Source organism: Phyllostomus hastatus, unplaced genomic scaffold (genome assembly GCF_019186645.2).
Source record: "Phyllostomus hastatus isolate PE091 unplaced genomic scaffold, TTU_PhHast_1.1 phas_scaffold_1674, whole genome shotgun sequence".
Classification (NCBI taxonomy): Eukaryota; Metazoa; Chordata; class Mammalia; order Chiroptera; family Phyllostomidae; genus Phyllostomus; species Phyllostomus hastatus.
Genome location: NW_025334011.1, coordinates 20,196,283 through 20,215,296, shown reverse-complemented (window position 1 = coordinate 20,215,296; position 19,014 = coordinate 20,196,283). Strand labels below are relative to the sequence as shown.

General features: G+C 37.9%; 2 protein-coding genes across 3 annotated transcripts in view; one reads left to right on the top strand and one right to left on the bottom strand.

The window, feature by feature from the left end:
* Positions 1-9,117, bottom strand: part of NSUN6 (NOP2/Sun RNA methyltransferase 6) — a 51,624-nt gene extending 42,507 nt beyond the window's left edge. For both annotated transcript variants that reach the window (XM_045857666.1, XM_045857667.1), the window contains exons 1-3: positions 8,609-9,117; positions 6,260-6,415; positions 4,595-4,674 (exon numbers count right to left, since the gene is read on the bottom strand). In XM_045857666.1, the coding sequence (XP_045713622.1) occupies positions 4,595-4,674; positions 6,260-6,415; positions 8,609-8,683 (311 nt within the window). In that variant the 5' untranslated portion in view covers positions 8,684-9,117. The remainder of the gene's footprint in view (positions 1-4,594; positions 4,675-6,259; positions 6,416-8,608) is intronic.
* A 7,161-nt stretch (positions 9,118-16,278) lies between these two features.
* The window catches only part of ARL5B (ADP ribosylation factor like GTPase 5B), a 28,571-nt gene continuing 25,835 nt past the window's right edge, over positions 16,279-19,014 (top strand). Inside the window, exon 1 of the mRNA XM_045857859.1 lies at positions 16,279-17,006. Coding sequence (XP_045713815.1) covers positions 16,958-17,006 — 49 coding nt within the window. The 5' untranslated portion in view covers positions 16,279-16,957. The remainder of the gene's footprint in view (positions 17,007-19,014) is intronic.

Sequence of the window (19,014 nt, the reverse complement as noted above, 5' to 3'; positions counted from 1 at the left end):
TTGGCAATCTCATGACTTTAATAATCACTTATAAAAATAATCCATGAATTCTAATGTTTAGCCTTTCTAAAGCATGAATTGTAATTTCTAATTACTTGCAAGTATCTGTATCTGGTGTCTCCCAGTTAATTCAAACTGAACAAGTCCTCAACCATGTTATTTTTCTCTAATCCACACCGCAAAGCCTTGGCAAAACCCCAAATCTTCTCATCTTCCTATTTCCAATCTTGAATGGTATCCTTATCTAACTGGGTGATTATCTAGAAACTTCAGCATCAATTTAAATCTCTTCTTCCTAGGCCTATTCACTGGACAAACACTGAGTCATCAAATCATGCCACCTGCAATTCTCTGAGGGGTCTTCTGGGCCCATCTGATGACATCAAATGTACATCTCTTAACCTATTACTGAGTAGCTCCCTGCCTTTGACCTTTGACCGCTTTCAGGTCTTCTTTATGTCTTTGGTGTTCTGCAGCTTCACTGTGCAGTATCTAGACATGGCTTTATTTTTCACTTTTAGCTTCAGGCTCAGAGTACTTCCTAAATTTGTTTTTTATCAATTCTGGTAAATTTTTAGTCATTACATTTTTGAATACTGTCTTACCTCCATTTTTTTGCTACTCTACATCTGGAACTCATTAGAAATATGAAGTACCTTCTTCATTCTATTTTCCATGACTCAACTTCACATTTTCAATTTTTTATCTATCTCTGCTGTTTTCTAGATAATTTCCTTTGAGTTACCTACTTCAATAATTCTTTACCAGTTAAATATATCCTACAATTTAACATGCAGAGCTCAGGAAATAAAGGATAGTGCATTCTCTGGAGAGTTAACACAACAGGCTTGAGACTGCTATCCTTAGAAAGGCCTGCTTACAAGAAGTCCTTTGGATACTACCTAAAAACTTGACTGGGATACAGTTCCTGACACTGTTTACACCAGCAAGACGATTATTCCAAACACCTGCTTTCTTTTGGGGAGCCTGGAATCCTGGTACATGCTAGGAAGAGGGTACCTACATGACCAACATCCATTGAAAACATTGGGCACTGAACCTCTACTGCACTTCCCTACCAGACAATATTTTACAAATGTCACAATTGGGTGCTAGAGAAATTAAGCACATCTTGGTAACTCCATGGGAATAAGACTCTTAGAAGCTTGTGCCTGCCTTCCTCTAGATTTTGCCCCATGCACCTTTCCCCTTTTGCTTATTTTGCCTTTGTATCCTTTTGTGTAATAATTGTTTGCCATGAGCAGGACCATATGCTGAGTTCTGTGAGTCCTTCTAGCCAATTACCAAACCTGAGGGTGGTCTTGGGGAGCCCCAACACAAAGAGCATCTGCACTAGAAATCCAATATACGAAGTCCTAGTGTTTTAATAATAGAGAAAAATGTAACACAAATACTCAAAGAACTACTGGAAGATTTATAACTAAAAAGTTACACAATGTTTCATTAAAAACTAAGGGAGAATAGTAAAAATCAAACTATATCCTAGCCAAGTTTCTAAAGTTCAATGAGAAAGAATTCCCTAGATCTCCAAGCAAAAATCAAGATACTGTTACAAGGGGGGTCACTCTTTTTTTGGTCCAGATTTCTTCATGGCTACAATTGATTCCATACTGTCTACAAAGTGCTAAGGGAAATAATGTGACCTGAAACTACTATAATCAGCCAAGTTGTTGTTTAAATATAAAGGCTACTGGTAATTCTCAAGCAAGAAAGTAAACAGCACCAGAGAGGAGATAGAAGCAAATGTTGCAGATCTCATAAATGACTACAGTCGCCAACCAAGAGATTAATTATGGTAAAGAACTCAGAAAGAAACTACACCATTAGGACTAAAAGTAAACATTGAATCTATTTGAAATGTGCTTATAGAATAAAAATGTGATAAACTTTTACAACATTAAAAAACTAACATAGTAAATAAAAATTGACTGGTGGGAGTTTAAGGGGAAATTTAAGTGTAAGAACTTCCTTTTTATAATGGAGAGTCAAGAGATAATCATAGTGATGATGAGTTTAAAAAACAAAAAATTGACTTGCTTCTTTTAAAAATACAAGGTAGGTATGTGAATCTATAATCCTAAATGATTTTTTAATACTTTACTGTAGTAACTCACCATTTGTATTTTATAGTTCACTAATGTTCTGATGAGTAGCTTAGATCACTATAAAGAATAGGATGGAAAGATTATTTGGATCAGGTAAAAGCAAATTAAGTACAGAAAATAATTATAGTTATATCATCAAAATATTTTAAAAGAACTAAAATGGCCAGTATTAGCAAAAATGAAAGTATCAGAATCTTTCAAATGCTGTTAGAAACATTAAGTGGTAAATCTTTTTAGAGGGTAAAATGTCTAAAACTAAAATATAGACAGACCATTGAATCAGTGATTCCATGTTGTACTAGTTTATCCTGTAAGTCCACCAGGAAATATCTTAAGAATATTCACTGTTGAGCCCTGGCTAATGTGGCTCAGTGGATTGAGTGCCAGCCTGAGAACCCAAGGGTCACTGGTTCGATTCCCAGTCAGGGCACATGCCTGGATTGCAGGCCAGGTCCCCAGTAGGGGACATGGGAGAGGCAACCATACACTGATGTTTTTATCTCTCTCTTTCTCCCTCTCTTCCCTTCTCTCTAAAAATAAATAAATAAAATCTTAAAAAAAGAAGAATGAAAGAACGTGACATGAATCAGGGGAAATTATGGACATCATGGAAAGATGTCCACAGTATAATCTGAAATGAATCAAGAAACAAAACCTTAAAAGACCTGTGATTGTGATCAACTGCAGTGACTGGTGTAAAACTGAATAGGAGATAACAGAAATCAGAACAGTGGTTTCCTGATAGGGAAACATAACACAATAGAATTTTCTGGGGTGATGGAAATGGTGTATATCTTGTCGGGGTCGTGTCTTGGCTACACAATTGTACGCATTTGGCAAAACTTAGAAAATGATAATTAAGATCTCTCCACTTCACTATATGCAAAATTTTACCTTAAAATAAATAGGAACTTACAAAATCAATTTTTAGGGTGCAAAAGTAATACATGCTTTTGATAAAAAACAAAACAGAAATGTTACAACTGAAAATCTCTTCTTATCCCATTTCTCCCAACCAACCATCTCATAGTTAACCACTCAGAGTTAAGCCCTATTAATAGTTGGGTATATTTTCCAGACACTTTTCTATATGTAAATAAATATACCTAAGTGTGTTGTTGTATGTATCTTTTCTTAACTGCAAAATAAATACATTTATCCCATACACAGCAACCCCACATTAAAGACTTAATATAATATTCCACTGCATGGATAAACCACAATTTATTAAACCACTGTTTTACTGTTGACCCCTAAATTATTTCAAAGCTTTAACAAAATATGCATTTTTATAGTTTATCGGGACCACTTTGTGTGGTATCGGAAACTGTAGCCCTGCGCAAGCAAGTCCTTGAAAGAGGCCTATAAGTCTTGGCCAGAATGCCGGGAATGCTGGAGGCAGCCATGACCCAATACTAGCACCGAGGGTTCCCATGGGAAAGCAGGCCTAAAGAATGCATTACACCCCTTGAGGCTTGCTTTGCATTGTATGGACCTGTTGCCATGAATCGGATATGTAAGTCCAAAGCAGGAGTGAATTCCTGAACTCATGAACCACGCCAGACCATCTGGTGTCAGTGTGTCTAACAGACCCTGACCTGAGGCAAATCTCTGTGTTCCTTCAACTGTTACCTATAAACATTATCTGTTTTTCCTAAGTATGGCCTTTAAACATTGATTGATGAGCTTTGCATGCATACTGTACACCTTTGCACATACCTGTCTCAATAAAAGCCATTTCAGAGAAGGGCTTGGAGCATTCTCCACTAGAGGGAATTGCTACCCCCTTTTCCACCAGACAGACTGTCCAGGATTACTCACTTCATCCATGACTGGGAGGACTCTGAGAGACAGGGTTCCCCTCAATAGTTATTATAATTGTTACCAGTATAAAAAATTACACCATATTTGGGGATTTTAAAATGCTCCTTGGGAAAAGAATTCCCATTATAATATGAAAGCCTATTTTTTCAATTTTCAAACATACCTTCCAAATACACAAATGAGTAGAACACTGCTGTTGTACACACAGGGCATACAGAGTAATTTAACACAACTGTGAATTAATGAATAAAATTTTACAAACACATCAACTATGAAGGTAGGAAATATGTTGATCTGTATTTTTGTTGTAACTCAAAAAATGTTTTAATTTAGCAGCAGACTATTTGAGATATACAAGTAAATAAAAGGAAGTTTCTTGGAAAGTAGAGGGGAAAAAAGTACCAATCACTACACAAAATGGACCTAAAACGCATTTGGGCCCATTCCATGTCTTCTTGTGTAATACTTTCTGTAATAGAGTATGAAGTGAGCACTTAGGAATTTTTGAATTCCTATCTATATAAAGTTACTAATAATGGAGAAACTCAGTATTATCACCAAACAGTAAATAGAGAACATTTATTTATACCTGTGATAAATGTTTCCTTAGAAGAATATGATTGGAAAATGAAATAGTTACAAACCTTGGTCCAATAACAGGAATAAGTAAGACATCCTGAAGGTCTGGATGCTGAAGAACAGGAACACTTAATCCATTAAACTGCTGTTAAGAGTAAACACACAAGATTAAAAAGCAATCAATATATCTGATAAGTTTCAATTTATGGAGTTTTTCAGTATCGTTACCTAACAGAGTATGAAGCTTGGTAGGGATATTTTCACGTTATTCCATGGCATGCTATAAAAATCAGACTTCAGAACAACTATGTGTTCTCTATAATTTGATTCTGAAGTATTCTGACTTTTTTTCATTTATAGTTGACATTCAATACTTTTTCTATATTTGTTTCGAGTGCACAGCATAGTGGTTAGACAATTATACAATTTATAAAGTGAGCCCCTCGATAAGTCCAGTTCCTACCTGGCACCATACACAGTTATTACAATATTATTGACCATATCCCATATGCTGGCTTCTTTATGAGGCTCAATTTTGCTTACTGTTTGGTTTTATAAATACAAACCATGTTTACTTTAAGTGACTTGCTTTAAAAACATATCCAATACAGAACTGCATGTAGGACTCATTTGAAAAAAGATTCTGAATAAGATATTAAGTATTGAGATTAACTACTATTTATTACACACTATCATTATACCATGCTGATTTTGATAAGGAAAATAAATTGGGTTTTTTTGCAAAGGTTCAAGACTTTCAATATCCTCCATCATAGTTGGCTGTCAGACTAGAAATAGGTTCAGGTCCACAGGCATAGGTGCTGAAGGCAGCTCACACAGCCTCACCACAGCCAACAGCATACATCCCTTCCCAACTCCGTGGTTATGCTGGTGGCTTGAAAATGACCACAGTAGGAGTATTTATATAACTTAAATCAGATACATGAACACCCAAAAGAGTTATTTTTTCCAGAAATGGGCTGTTAAATATGTACAAGCACATCACTGCTGCAGGCAGAAGATGACTCCACACAACAGGAAAAAAAACAAGGAGAATGGTGGATTGGGTAGCAAGGACTGTATGAATATTGAGAACGAGTCTGCTATACAGACTAGGGATTGTCAACACATTAATTTTCACAAACTACATGAAAGAAGAGTAGTAACAATAGATACTTGCATTGCCCTGTAGTACACATATGCTACCTAGGAAAGAACTTCTAAAATTAACTTATTTGTAAGATGATAAGAAAAGTTGTTCATGTTTTAGAAATCTACATTTCTACCAAGTCACAGGTCTCATTTGATCAGTCACCTCTCTGTTTTTGTCCCCTCATTATTTGTTGGTCTTACAGTACCCAGACTATGGTAAACAATCTTCCCAAGGAAAGATAATGAACTGCGTCCTTTGTTTTTGTTTACTTTTAGGAGTACTATTTGCTTTATACTAAAGAAATATTTACTTCACATCACTCCAGAGTTCCAAAGCTTTGAGTCCCCCAAAGAGTTGGATGACCTACCCAATCACTAAAAATAAATTCAGAATCAGAAGTGCTAGCTACAAATTCTAGCATTACTACTCACTTTGTAATCTTGAAGAATTAAACATTCATCATCCTTAATTTCCTTATTTGTAAAACAGTATTTCATAGGATTATAGTGGGAAGCAACATGACCTTGACTGTATAAATGTCATTATGTACATAATGACATAAAAAATTTGCACAAACCTTCTGAAGTTCATCAAGTAACAAATTTTTCACATGTTGTACCGAGGCTAGATGTGTATTTACTCTGACAGTTGTGAATGATGGAGGGTGTGACAAGTGATTTAACAGAGTTTCAAACTTCCTTTCTGCTTCTTGTTTACCAAAAGCCAACACAACCTGAAGAAAAAGAGCAAGTTATTGTTTCATTATACAAATCAAAAATACTAAGCAGAATATGCATATATCTGTATTCCAACTTATGAACACCTTCCAGCAATTATTCAGTTCCATTTCATTTTGTTGTATTGTTCATTTATTAACTCAAAGAATGGCAATTCTACTTTGTAGGGTTCTTGGGTTCAACTGTGATAATAAACATCTAACACAATGCCCAACATAAAAGCTTAGAAAAACATTGCTTTAACTTCAAAGCATTACTAAGACATTTTGAAACTGTTAACAGCTGCTATGTTTATCCATATAAATTCAGAATCTCATTCTACTTATTCATATTGCACTAGCTGTTACATCAGTTCTGCAAAGCTACTTACTTGCTAACCTTACATCCTAGAACAGTAGTGCTTAGTCTTAAACTATCAGAATTTGAAGTAACACTGATGCAGTCATACAAAAATCCAGCATGACATCAGCTTTTTAAATACTGTTAGTAAGTGTAACAAATAGGTATCATCCCCAAAAGTTCCATAGCTACGGTACACGTCAGAAATGAAGATGTACACTGAAACAACCAAGTTCCCCTGTAATTAACTGAAGTTTTCAGGACACGTATTTCCCAACTTTTGTCATCTTTGACTATAGCCTGCCTCACAGAATCTTTATAAACCACCTGCAAGCCTACAAAACTGCAGGCCTAAAAGTATTAGTACTTTCTCAAGGTTTAGTTTTAAAAAAAAAGACCCTGAATATTCTTTTTTTTTTAAAGAAACAGTTCTTTTTTAAGATTTTATTTATTTATTTTTAGAGAGGGAAGGGAGGGAAATATATATAGAGAGAGAGAGAAACATCAATGTGCGGTTGCTGGGGATCATGGCCTGCAACCCAGGCATGTACCCTGACTGGGAATCAAACCTGCGACACTTTGGTTCACAGCCCGCGCTCAAGCCACTGAACTACGCCAGCCAGGGCTCCTGAATATTCTTTTACCTTTGATACTTTTTACAAAAACTGATGTTTTTCTTTTTTTGTAAAATCATAGTGGGTTTGAGGCAGAGGTAGTATCCAAAAAAAAAAGGTATTGGGATCTTTTATAAAACAATGTTGGATCATTTAAAAAATTGCTGAGAACCCTGGCTAGGTGGCCAAGTTGGTTGGAGTGTCATCCCACACACCAAAAGGTTGCAGGTTCAATCCCAGTCAGGGCACACACCTAGGTTGGGGGTTCCATCCCCCAACAGGGCAACTGATGGATGTTTCTCTCTCACATCAATGTTTCTCACTCCCTCTCAAATCAATAACATATCCTCCAGCGAAGATTACAAAATAATAATGAAAATAAAAAATACAAATAAGAATTGCTGAGAAAAAAATACTGAATGCCTCCATTTCTCTGTTCTTTATATTTAAGTTCTTTGAAATCAACATTTTCTCTTTTCACACTGTTCATCCCCATAGCATAATCTTTGGAAATTAAGTGTAGAAATCAAATCTAAAGATCATGGCCTCAGTAACATTTTCAAAAATGAGTAACAGTATTCAAGCAGCTTTACTTTGAATGGAACACCAAAGATTTAGAAAATACAAAGTTGCCTAGAGGGATTATAAATCTGTACATTTTTAGCTTCAGATTTCAATATTATTACTTGAAAACTGTGTCTATCTGGATCAGTTACAGGATTCTTTGGAACTTCAGTTCTCTGACCTCAGAACTAATCAGAGAAGAGGAAATCTCTACCAAAAAAAGACTGCCAAGAGAAACACGCAAAGGTCTGCAAATCACCTAAGCACTGCTCGTGACATTTAAGAGGCACTCAACAAATTACAGCATCTCTTCCACCTGAGCTAAGAAGCAGGCGCTCTAGAAATCGGTCTGCATCTCCAAACAGCACAAATTCTACAGGGGAGGTGGTCTTTTCTCGTACATCTTTCTAAGCCCTTTGCTGCCACTGCCAGAAACAGAACTGCTTTTCTCTCTCCCTCGTTCCCATTCCTAAGTGTAGATCATTCACTCCTTTTCTCGGAAAACATTAATTAAATACCTAAGGGAAGATACTGGCATTTCTTACATTCAGAAAGACAAGTAGCAAGAAACAATGGCTATGAAGATTGTTTCATTCAGACTTTTTTCTATTTCTAGGGTCTGTAAACATTTGAATGTTTGCAAACATCATCTTACATGTTTAGCTGACCTACCTCCTTATTCATAAAACCCTCTTTAAGATAATTTTCAACCTCAAGTCTCAAAGATATTCTAGGAAATATAGACATTCTTCCTATTGCTGAATTCTCCTCCAAGAGAAAGGCCGAACACGACGGTTTTTCTCGTCCCGAATTGCAGCGAGCAGCGTCCGGACAGTGAGTACCACTCACAACGGGGTTGGGACCACCAGATGCGTACGAAAACCTCGCCGCTCACGCCTAAATTCCAAGGTGCGAAGGAACGTCCACTACTTGGGGAGCGCAGCCTGCTTTAATCGGCTTCCTCGCCTCCATCACTCCGGTCTCCAGGCCTCCTTTAGGAACGCTCACGATGTCACAGTGAGAGAATGCCGCTCACACTGCAGAGAAAAAGGCACAGCGAGCCAAACCCTTGTGAACTGGACAGACCTGGAAACCAGTCTCACACCGGCTCAGCCGCACGCAACCTTTACGCCTAGTTTCCAAACCCGCGCCTCCAATTTTTCCAAGGAAAGGGATAGCAGTTGGCGTCACTTCCCGCGACATGCCCCACCCCTCCCTGGCCAACCAACCCACAGCCACAAATTGCTCACGTGACTCCAGAGTCCCGAGGCTCCGCGAGTGACGCATGCAAGTGCGCGGCTGGGGAGTGCGGGGCAGGGTGGGGTTGGGGTCGGAGAGAAGCGGCTGCGAGTGTGTAGGCGGCTGTGGGGCGGCAGCAGCGGGTTGCGGAATTAGGGATGGGAGGCTGCACATCCAGCGCTTGGACAGGGAGAGCTGGGTGCCCAGGGAAATACGGAAGTGGTGTCGATTGGGTCGAATACCTGGCTGCCCTGAATAGGTGAGGGGGTCCAAATAGCTAACCTGCTAAACAACCTCCAAAGAAAGAATCAAGTCAAAGCTTATTTGGACCCCAGCCACACTTGATTTCATGAACCTATTTCAGGCATACAGATCTGACTTTGGTTGTGAACATTGTTGAAACTTCCAAAAGCTGGGCTAATGGATGCTCAGGCAAAACTTAAAAACTCATAGGCAGTATTAATAATTAATTGATTTATACCTTAAAGCACAGGAGACCTTTGGCAAAATCTTTTGATGATACAGATGACGAAAGATTCAGAAGGACAAGGAACCTAATTAAAGTCACTGAGCCATGTTATGATTGGGAAACTAAAAATAAGTTGTCTCAAGTGTTTTGCTGTAACCATAATCATTAACACATAACTACAAGAAAGAGTTTTTGCTTAAGTCTTTTTCTCTTTAATTCTCACATGAAGATATTTTTAAAAGGATACAAGCTACTTTCTATGATATATCAACCAGGTTCTGCAAAAATATTTTAACTTATGGCCATTATGCTATACAGCCTTGCAAGGGGGTTATCATTACCATTTACACGAGTAAAACAAGACTACCGGAGCTGAAATAACTTCATGGCCTCACAATTAGTGAGAAAGCCAGGACAAAGATTGCAACCACCTGACTTCCAAAGCCAATTGCTACTCATCCCACCATGACATCCTTCAATAAGTTCATGGGATTCTTCTGGGTTTAAATGAACGTCAAGTGATTAGGAAAATGTCTGAACCAGGTATTTCCAAAGGAATCTTTGTGGCTTCAACATTGTGGTGATCATAGCACCAATAATGGTCTGAAAAGCTCCTGTATGCAGGAGCTAAGAAGAGGGAAGAACGAATTGAACTATTGGGTTGGGCAAAAAGTTAATTTGTTTTTTTCCCCATTAAGGTGGCTCTAGTAGCGCTTAGTTGCCTTTAACTTCATTTGAAACAATTTTGTTAGATTATATTGTGACAGCTATCATATCAGTGTGTATTTAAAAAAAAACTTACCAAAATTGGTGAATTTCTGTGTAGCCATTTCCATATTGAAGATGGAAGAAATTATGCAACATTTTTGGCATATTATGCTTTATTACTTCAAGAAAGGTGAACACACAACTGAAATTCAAAACAAAAACAAAAACAAAAACATGTGCAATGTATGGAGAAGATGTTGTGACTGATTGAATGTGTCAAAAGTGGTTTGCAAAGTTTCCTGCTGGAGATTCCCCGCTGGGCGATGTTCCATGGTCAGACAGCCCTGTTCAAGTTGATAGTGATCGATCTGAGACATCAATTGAGAACAATAAACATTCTACTACGGGAGATAGACAGCATACTCAAAATATCCAAATTAATCAAGTTATTGGTGAAAATGAAAAATGTGTCTTTTATGGCAAAAAGCATACAGACTCTTTGGCCAACCAACAGATTGTAAACTCAGAGAAGGTCGAGCCTTTACCATACCACTTTATAGTGGTATGGTAAAGGCTCCACTTTATCCAGTGCATAGCACATAATAGGCACTCAAGTACTGAGTGACTAGATAAATACATGGACGGACATCTGTGAACTAGAGAAAGAAAACGCTGATAAAGCACATATTTGCTAGAAATTAGTTTACCAGTTGAGCACATGTGAACAGTGCTGAGGATACTTAAGACTATCCTTGGCTGGACATTTTTGTGGTGATTGTTATGCCTCGTTTTACAAATGTGAAGTTATCAAGTGAATAGATGTTGTCTAAGCAAAGGAAACGCCCCTCTAAGGATTTAGGCTGTTCTCAGTGGGGTAATATGGCCCCCAATAGGGGTGGGGGACAAGAAAAATCTTAGATCTAACCTTACAGTCTTAAATCTGTTCGCAATACTCCAAACCTTACCAAAAAACAGATACACACACAGGATTAAGAAAATATAAGTCTAGAAAAGCTGGAAATCTATCGATCTCAGCTCATCCGGAGACTAACCAACTTGGCTAAAGTCACAAGAAACACTACCTTAAAGGTTTAGGAGAGTTTTGTTCTATTTTTAAGAATTTTTCATTTTTAGTTGACGAACATGCTGTACCCAGATTTTTGGTTCAAGTCTTAGTTAACAGAGTACATAATTTATCTTAGTTAACAGAGTACATAATTCCAGTTATAGCCAGTTCTTCCAAATACTATCAAATACTATCTTAAGTTAATTTATAATAGTTCCTTCTAAGGAATATTAGATAGAATATCAGATTTTTAGCAAAATTCCCTAGTTGGCCCTGACCAGTGTGTCCCAGTTGGTTGGGCATCATTCCACAAAGCAAAGAGTTGCTAGTTGGATTCCCTGTCAGGGCACATACCTGGGTTGCAGGTTTGGTCCCCGATGCTTCGGGGCCCATGAGAGAGGCAACCAATCAATGTTTCTCTCTCACATCGATGCTTCTTGCCCTCTCTTTGTCCCTCCCTTCTCCTCTTTTGAAAAATAAAGTAACATGATAACACAATTGTTAGGAATATAACCTACATTCTGAAGTGTTGCACTTCAGAATGTAGGTTATATTCCTAACAATTGTATTAAAATGAAATGCCAGTAATCTTTCTCTCCAGCTCAACATATTTTAAGAAAAAGATACAAATGCTGCTGCAAAACAAAGAAATTAAAATTTCAAGGTGAAAAAAAATCTTCGATGTTGATATGAGAAACGTTGATGGGCCTTCTTTACACGCCCTGATGAGGAACCAAACATACAACCCAGGCACATGCTCTGACTGGAATTGAACCAGCAACCTTGTAGTTTACAGGATGAAACCCAACCAACTGCACCACACTGGTCTGGGCTAAAGCATGTTTAAGAAAAAAAATCACAAAGGTGTTAAAAGTGCTACATTAAAAAGCCAATTATTAGTCAAAATTCTCTAGGTTAATTAGATTCTTGACAAGCATTCCTACTATAATTTCTATAACTGATACAAATGTACAATATGTACTAAAGTGTATTATTTCTAACAGATCAATATGGTACATCAGCATGATTTCTGTTTAGGTAAACTACAACTATAATCTGTTAATCATAGACATTTTTCAGTTGTGACTAGTTTTCTTTCCTTTGAGTTATTAAAAACTTCTAATTTCTAAATATACCAATAAAACATTTTAATGTGAAAATATTTTTAAAATATTACAGCAGTCTGGTCAGCTAAACTGTAAAAAACATAAGAGTATATTAGAACAGTTGATCAACAAGTCTCAAACATTGCAAGAGTAGAACCAACAAAAATATCAACGGTGCTGCTCAAATATATTCACTCCACCTAATTAAAAGTGAAAGAATAATTCAAATTTACTGTCTCTAAAATATCATTAGGTCACTATAAAAGTATTTAAGTGTAATTTTTTTTTTTTTGCTTCAAGGCTGTGCAAAAAAAAATGCTTTTTTCTGCTACTTTCCTTAGGAATCTGAAAGCCAGAAAATAAGGAATGTGGTTTATATCCATGTGTAACAATTGAAGCTAAATTACAAAATCTAAAGTTTATTGTTTAATAAAACTAGAACTAGAAACGTTCCTTTAAACCTCTATTAACACAAAAGCAAAATCACTTACATTTACAGGCCAATATATGATCATGAAAAGTTAAATATTTTAATTTGTGTAAGCTCAGTGCACACCTTTTTCTCTATTTGTGAAGTTAAAACTTGCCTTTAATATGAAATTTGGAGCACATTATCCCATATATAAAGCTTAAAGGGTCTTTGAATCATAACACTGGGAGGACCCAAGTCATATATTTCTCCCTCCACCCATAACAAAATAGAGGCATACCTCAGAGATATTGTGGGTTTGTTTCCAGACCACCACAATGATGTGAATATTGCAATAAAGCAAGTCATGAATTTTGGTTTCCCAGTGCACATAAAAGTTATGTTTATACTATAGTGTAGTCTATTAAGTGTGCAATAGCATTATATCTTAAAAAACAATGTACGTACCTTAACAAGAAAAAAAAAACACTTTACAGCTAAAAAATGCTAGTCATCATATGAGCCTTCATCAAGTTGAAATCTTTTTGCTGATGGAAGGTCTAGGAAAAAGACTGTAGTTACTTCGATGGAATTCCCTGTTTGGAGGCCCAGCTGGACTTGGGCAGAACAGCTGTCCCCTTTTGGTCCTATGAGAGCTGGTCCTATGAAGCTGAGGTAGAACTTACCTTTAAGCTAAAGCAAAATCAAGGCATATTTGACCTCCTCTCTTGTTGACACTAGTTTCAAGCTGTTAGTTATCTGGTTAGTTGTGTGGCTGTCATTGCTACCCTGGGTGGACTGTGGCTCCATTCACATGGTGTGCCGAATTTCACAACCTGCTGGCACATCTCTCACCCCTCACCCTTTCACTTCCACCCTTTCCTTCACCAAAATGTCTGTTTTATGAAACTGAAGAGGGAGCTGAAATAAATTAGGGTTGAGAAGGGAATTTCAGGTCTCAGATTCACACCATATCCCTAAGTGGGCTTAGTGTCACTTAGAGATAGGTAGTGAAGTTTGCTTGAGGCATATACACAGGTGTGGTTCCTTGGCTTGCAGGAAAATAAATGATCAAGCCCATACATGCATGAGCCTAGGCACAAGCACACTGTGGGTACTCTTTTGAAGGATATCAAAGGTTCTCAACCTTGGATGTCTAACTCACCCCAGGACCTTTTATAGCCCCCTTCCTGGTGCACACACATCATTTAAAGCATATGAGCACAGGGAGACTTTTTGTTGTGGATCTGATTCTACTCCATGCAAGGCTTCTCTGGTTTTAAGACTTTTCTCCCTTTTTCAGGCCATCCTCTCCCATAATCATCTATTCTAAGGTGTTGATTACATGTATTTGAATATTAATGTATCCTTGTAAAATGCAGTGCTATACATGTGAATATCCTTCTTATATATTTGGCATTGTACTACAGATCTTGTGCTGCTTCTTTTTCATTCAATATGCTGTGCTTGTTTTATATCTGCTGCATTGCTTTGAACTGCACTGTGACATTCCAAAGTGGGTGTCAGCTGTGTGTTACTTACATGTCCACTTGGTGGACCCAAGGTGACTCCAACCCTAGGTACCTATAACCCCTCAGCACACAGACAAGGCCATGATGAACATCCTGATTTGTGTCCCCTTCCATGCTTGTGTGGAAAGTTCTTTGGCACAGGTACTCAGGATGGGATTACAGGTCAAACAGGTTGACTTCTCAATGGTTCAACCAAATTTTTCTTTCGATCAGTAACTCTCCCACTGGAAGCTTTCCATTTCTTCTCACCCTCATCAGCCCTTTTATTGCCCAACTTTCTATTTTTTGCCAGTCTGATGGAGGTAAAGTGGTACAGTGTTTTAATGTGCTTTCATCTCATGCCCAGGAATTTGGGGAATTTCTTCATATACTTGTCAGTCTTTCTGGTTTCCCTTTCTGTGAAATGTTCATTTCTTTTTGCTCATTTTGCCATGGGGATTTCCTGTGTCTTTGTTTTCAAGATTTGCTCATATATCCCTCGGCAGTTGCAAATAACTCTCAGAATGGCACTTAAATTTGTGTATCTATGGGTGTCCTTTCCTAAACAGATTTTTTTTATTTTAATGTAGGTAAATTAACTATTTTGTCACATCATTTGTTGCTTTTTGATTTCTTATTTAAAAGTAGTTAAGATAGTTTACATTTTCTTCTCTTAGTGTATTAGCTTTTGCTTTCACATTTACGCCACTAAACAGGGCTAAGTTCCAGCTAGTACATGTGGGTCTTTGCAATGGCTAGTGTCTGTTCTGCATGTTCAAACATTTGTTATCATTGGTTCATGCCAGGCTGTACTGGCTGCTATTATTACTTTTAAACTATTTGAAATTCAAATTTGTACATGAAATCCAAGATTTACTTTCACCATATATGAGTCAGTTTTCTCAGTACTATCTACTAATAAAGTCATTAATTTTCCACTATGTGTAGTATAATTCTGGCAACAGCATATCACATTCTTAAGTTTTTTGTTGGAACATGGCAATCCTTTGACCTCACATTGTAGGAAACCTTTATAATATTTAAAAAATACATAATATTGGCATAGTTCTCATTTTTTCCAGATCTTTTATGCCTGTAAGTCTAAACACATGAAAATTATGTATGCATTCTCATCAGAATAAATGGGAATACCTTTAAAAACACATACAACAAAGTGCAATAAAGCGAGGCTATGTTTCTAGTTTGGTGTGTTAAAAGAACTTGCTCAGGGGTAAAATCTATGAGACTAAAGTTCATAGTCGTTTTAATTCAGTTTGCTCCTGCAACTGGTTTCAGGGGAATTCGTTACGTTTCATCTCAGGCTGCGAAGCTTCTAAATTTGTTAGAATCTAACCATGAAAAAGAAAATGGAATTGAACCAACCATATAGTGAATTGATTTATATACACCCAGACTTCTGAGTTAATTAGTAATAAATTGAACTCAATTTCATCTGCAGCCAATTCTTCCAAGATTATTTAAAATTAGCTTATAATAGTTCCTTTTAGTTGTATTAGGTATCTCTATATATTTTAATTCCCTAGTTTGACTTTTTCCCCCATGAAATTTCAGTTTGTTTTGCTTCAAGTACAGCACTTGTAGCTTTTTCTTCTTTTGTCGAACCCGGGAAACTACTGGGATTCCATTTTAATTCTAAAAAGTGAATTTCAATTAACAGGAAAATTTTATTTTTTATTTTGTACATTTGGGATTCACAAAAATACCAAGTGCTTGGCAAAACTGGGAGTCCTTAAGTTAATCACAGAACTGAACTCTATGGCTACAGGTATGCCATGGATTCTCTCCCCATCAATATCTTTCAGAATTAAGAATAAAGGCGGAACACCAAGGATGAGAGGTAGAGAGCTCAGCCTAAAGACAATTCTCACTTCTGTATAGCAAAAGGAGACAGCTCCAACAAACTGCAGACTGCCCCATGTTTAGAGGCCAGGGACGCACTTGCTAGACAGCAGACTCTAAAACGTGAACCGGCAAACAGTTCTAAACTGTGACGAGAAAGGAAGTGTTTACCCGGGGAAACTCCCCAATTCCCACACACACTCCCACCTCCTACACGACTGGCCGATAGGAGTCTTCATACCGGAAACGAAACCGGAGACAGCGCCACGTCGAATGCGTGGGTTGACGTAAGTGCGCTACGTCAGGTTCCGTCCTTCCGGCGATGGGTGGTCCTGAGGTCGGGAGAAAAGGCGGAGCGGAGGCGGGGCTTGGGGCTGGTTGAGACTTTGGTGGGTAGGTGGGTGCAGACGGAGGGGACTACGGATCGACGTTGGGCTCAGTGTGCTCGAAACAAAGGACTATCCGGTAGGGACTCGGCGCGACGCCTTCGGGCGGGTAGCCGAGCAGGCGATCGCGGCTTCTCGGCCAACTAGTTCCCTCTCCGCGCCGGTCACAGTTGGCTTCTCCTCGGTATTCCACAGCCCGCGTCGCGGTGGGGGCCCCGGCGCAGCAGCACCTGCTGCTGAGGGACCCCGAGGCCCTCCCAGCTGCTCATGATGGGGCTGATCTTCGCTAAACTGTGGAGCCTCTTCTGTAACCAAGGTGAGTAGCATGGAGCTGCGCAACGGCTCGAATGTCTGGAAGAGGGTTTGGCCACGGAAAGGGACAGCAGCAAGGAGCGCTCTCGGTGTACACAGCTGTTCTGAGACGCAGAGCAGTGACTTAGTCAAGGGAGCGGGTAGAAATTCAGTATTTGGGGTTGGGAGAAGGTGCAGGAGAGACCTGATGTGAGGAGAAATGGGAAGTCTTAAGGAGAGGCATTTGATGTCCCAGAACCCAGACTAAGAATTTTGAATTTTAGTGAAGGTAAGCGGAAAGCACCTATTGGTACATTTTGAGTGCCTTTTACGTCTCGAATTAAAAATCTGTAGCCTTGCCCTAAGGCAAGACTGAAACTTACAACTTTTTTTTAAACGAGTGCTCTTTTGTTTTCCGACCTGCTCTTGAAGTCAGTGCGCCTTCGTGTTCTCTCTGAATTCGCCAGTTCTCTAGGACTCGGGAACGAGTTATCGTTTTGAAATACACGGCTTTCTGAAAATCTTCATCCTAAATCCTTTATTCCTTTCATAGATGTTAGAAAACTAAAGGCTCTCGGTCCTAGGTAGGATCTTGCGTGTCTGTGATTAGTCTAGACTGATTATGAGACATCTAAAAGTTGCAAGTCCAAAGGGCCAAGAGTTGTAAAACCTGTTCTGAGTCAGAGAGAATGAAATGTGATGTCTTGTGAAGAGAGAAAAATACCCAGACAGAAAAGAAGCGACAACAGGTAAAGTTTTAGGTATTCTTTTAATGTTGTCTTAGCAATTGAAACCAGTTTTTAAATTCAACTAGTTTCATTTTGCATTTAATAACCTGGACATAATAAAAACCAGTGTTTATGATGTTACCAATTTGTTCCTGCTAATGTAGTATCTTTTTCTCTTTTTTAAGGTCTTATTTATTTATTTTTAGATAGGGGAAGGGAGGGAGAAAAAGAGGGAAAGAAACATCAGTGTGTGGTTGCCTCTCCTGTGCCCCCACTGGGGACCTGGCCTGCAACCCAGGCATGTGCCCTGACTGGGAATCGAACCCGTGACCCTTTGGTTTGCAGCCCACATTCAAGCCACTGAGCTATACTAGCCAGGGTTTCTTTTTTTTTTTTTTTTTTATTTAAGATGAAAGCGATGAAATGGTTTTACTTTTTTCAGTAGATTAGAACACGAAAATAATCTTTTTCAAGGTTACAAATACAGATATATGTGTATGCATGCACATCTGTGGACATACTCAGTTATCACAGATAACACTTTTCAAGTGATTTCAGAGTGACCAGAGTTTAAGACTTTATGAATATTATCCATAAATTTAATGCATTATTTTAAAGCAGTTTATATTTTATAGTCCTTGTTGCATAAAGTCACTAATATGTAAAGCAGCATTGTATGACATGCTAAAAAATATATAGATTTGTACAGAAGTCACCTGCTTATCTTTTCCTGTAGTTTAAGAAGTAAAACATTACCAAAGTCTTTGGTTCTCCCTGGTAACCTGTCCCATTCCCCTTTCTCCCCTCTCTGTTTTATTACTGCTCTTTATCATGCTTTTTTAGTCTTAAACTAAAAAAGAACTGAAGTATATAACTGGAAAATTCAGGAGACAATGAAAGACATTTCATGGGATGCTTTTATAGTCATAACTGTTCAGGTCTCCTAAATCCTCATTACTATTGAGATTTTTCCTTTAACTTACCTGTTGTATATTTAATACTAGTGGCTTTTTGATCATTTTATTCTCATTCATTCATGCAACTAACTAACCCATTCTCATTCATTCATGCAACTAACTAACCAGGTCCTATGACTAACCAGTTAGTTGCATGAATGAATGCAATTGGTTAGTCATAGGACATAAACCAGTCTAGCATGGGAGTTAGGAATGGGAGATAATGAAGATTTAAAAACAAACAAAAGATACAGTTATTTGTCCTCATGGTGCTCAAAGATCAGTACATGACAGAAAAGTAGGAAAGAAATGCAGTGTGGAAAATTATTTAACTGATTGTATAAAAGTG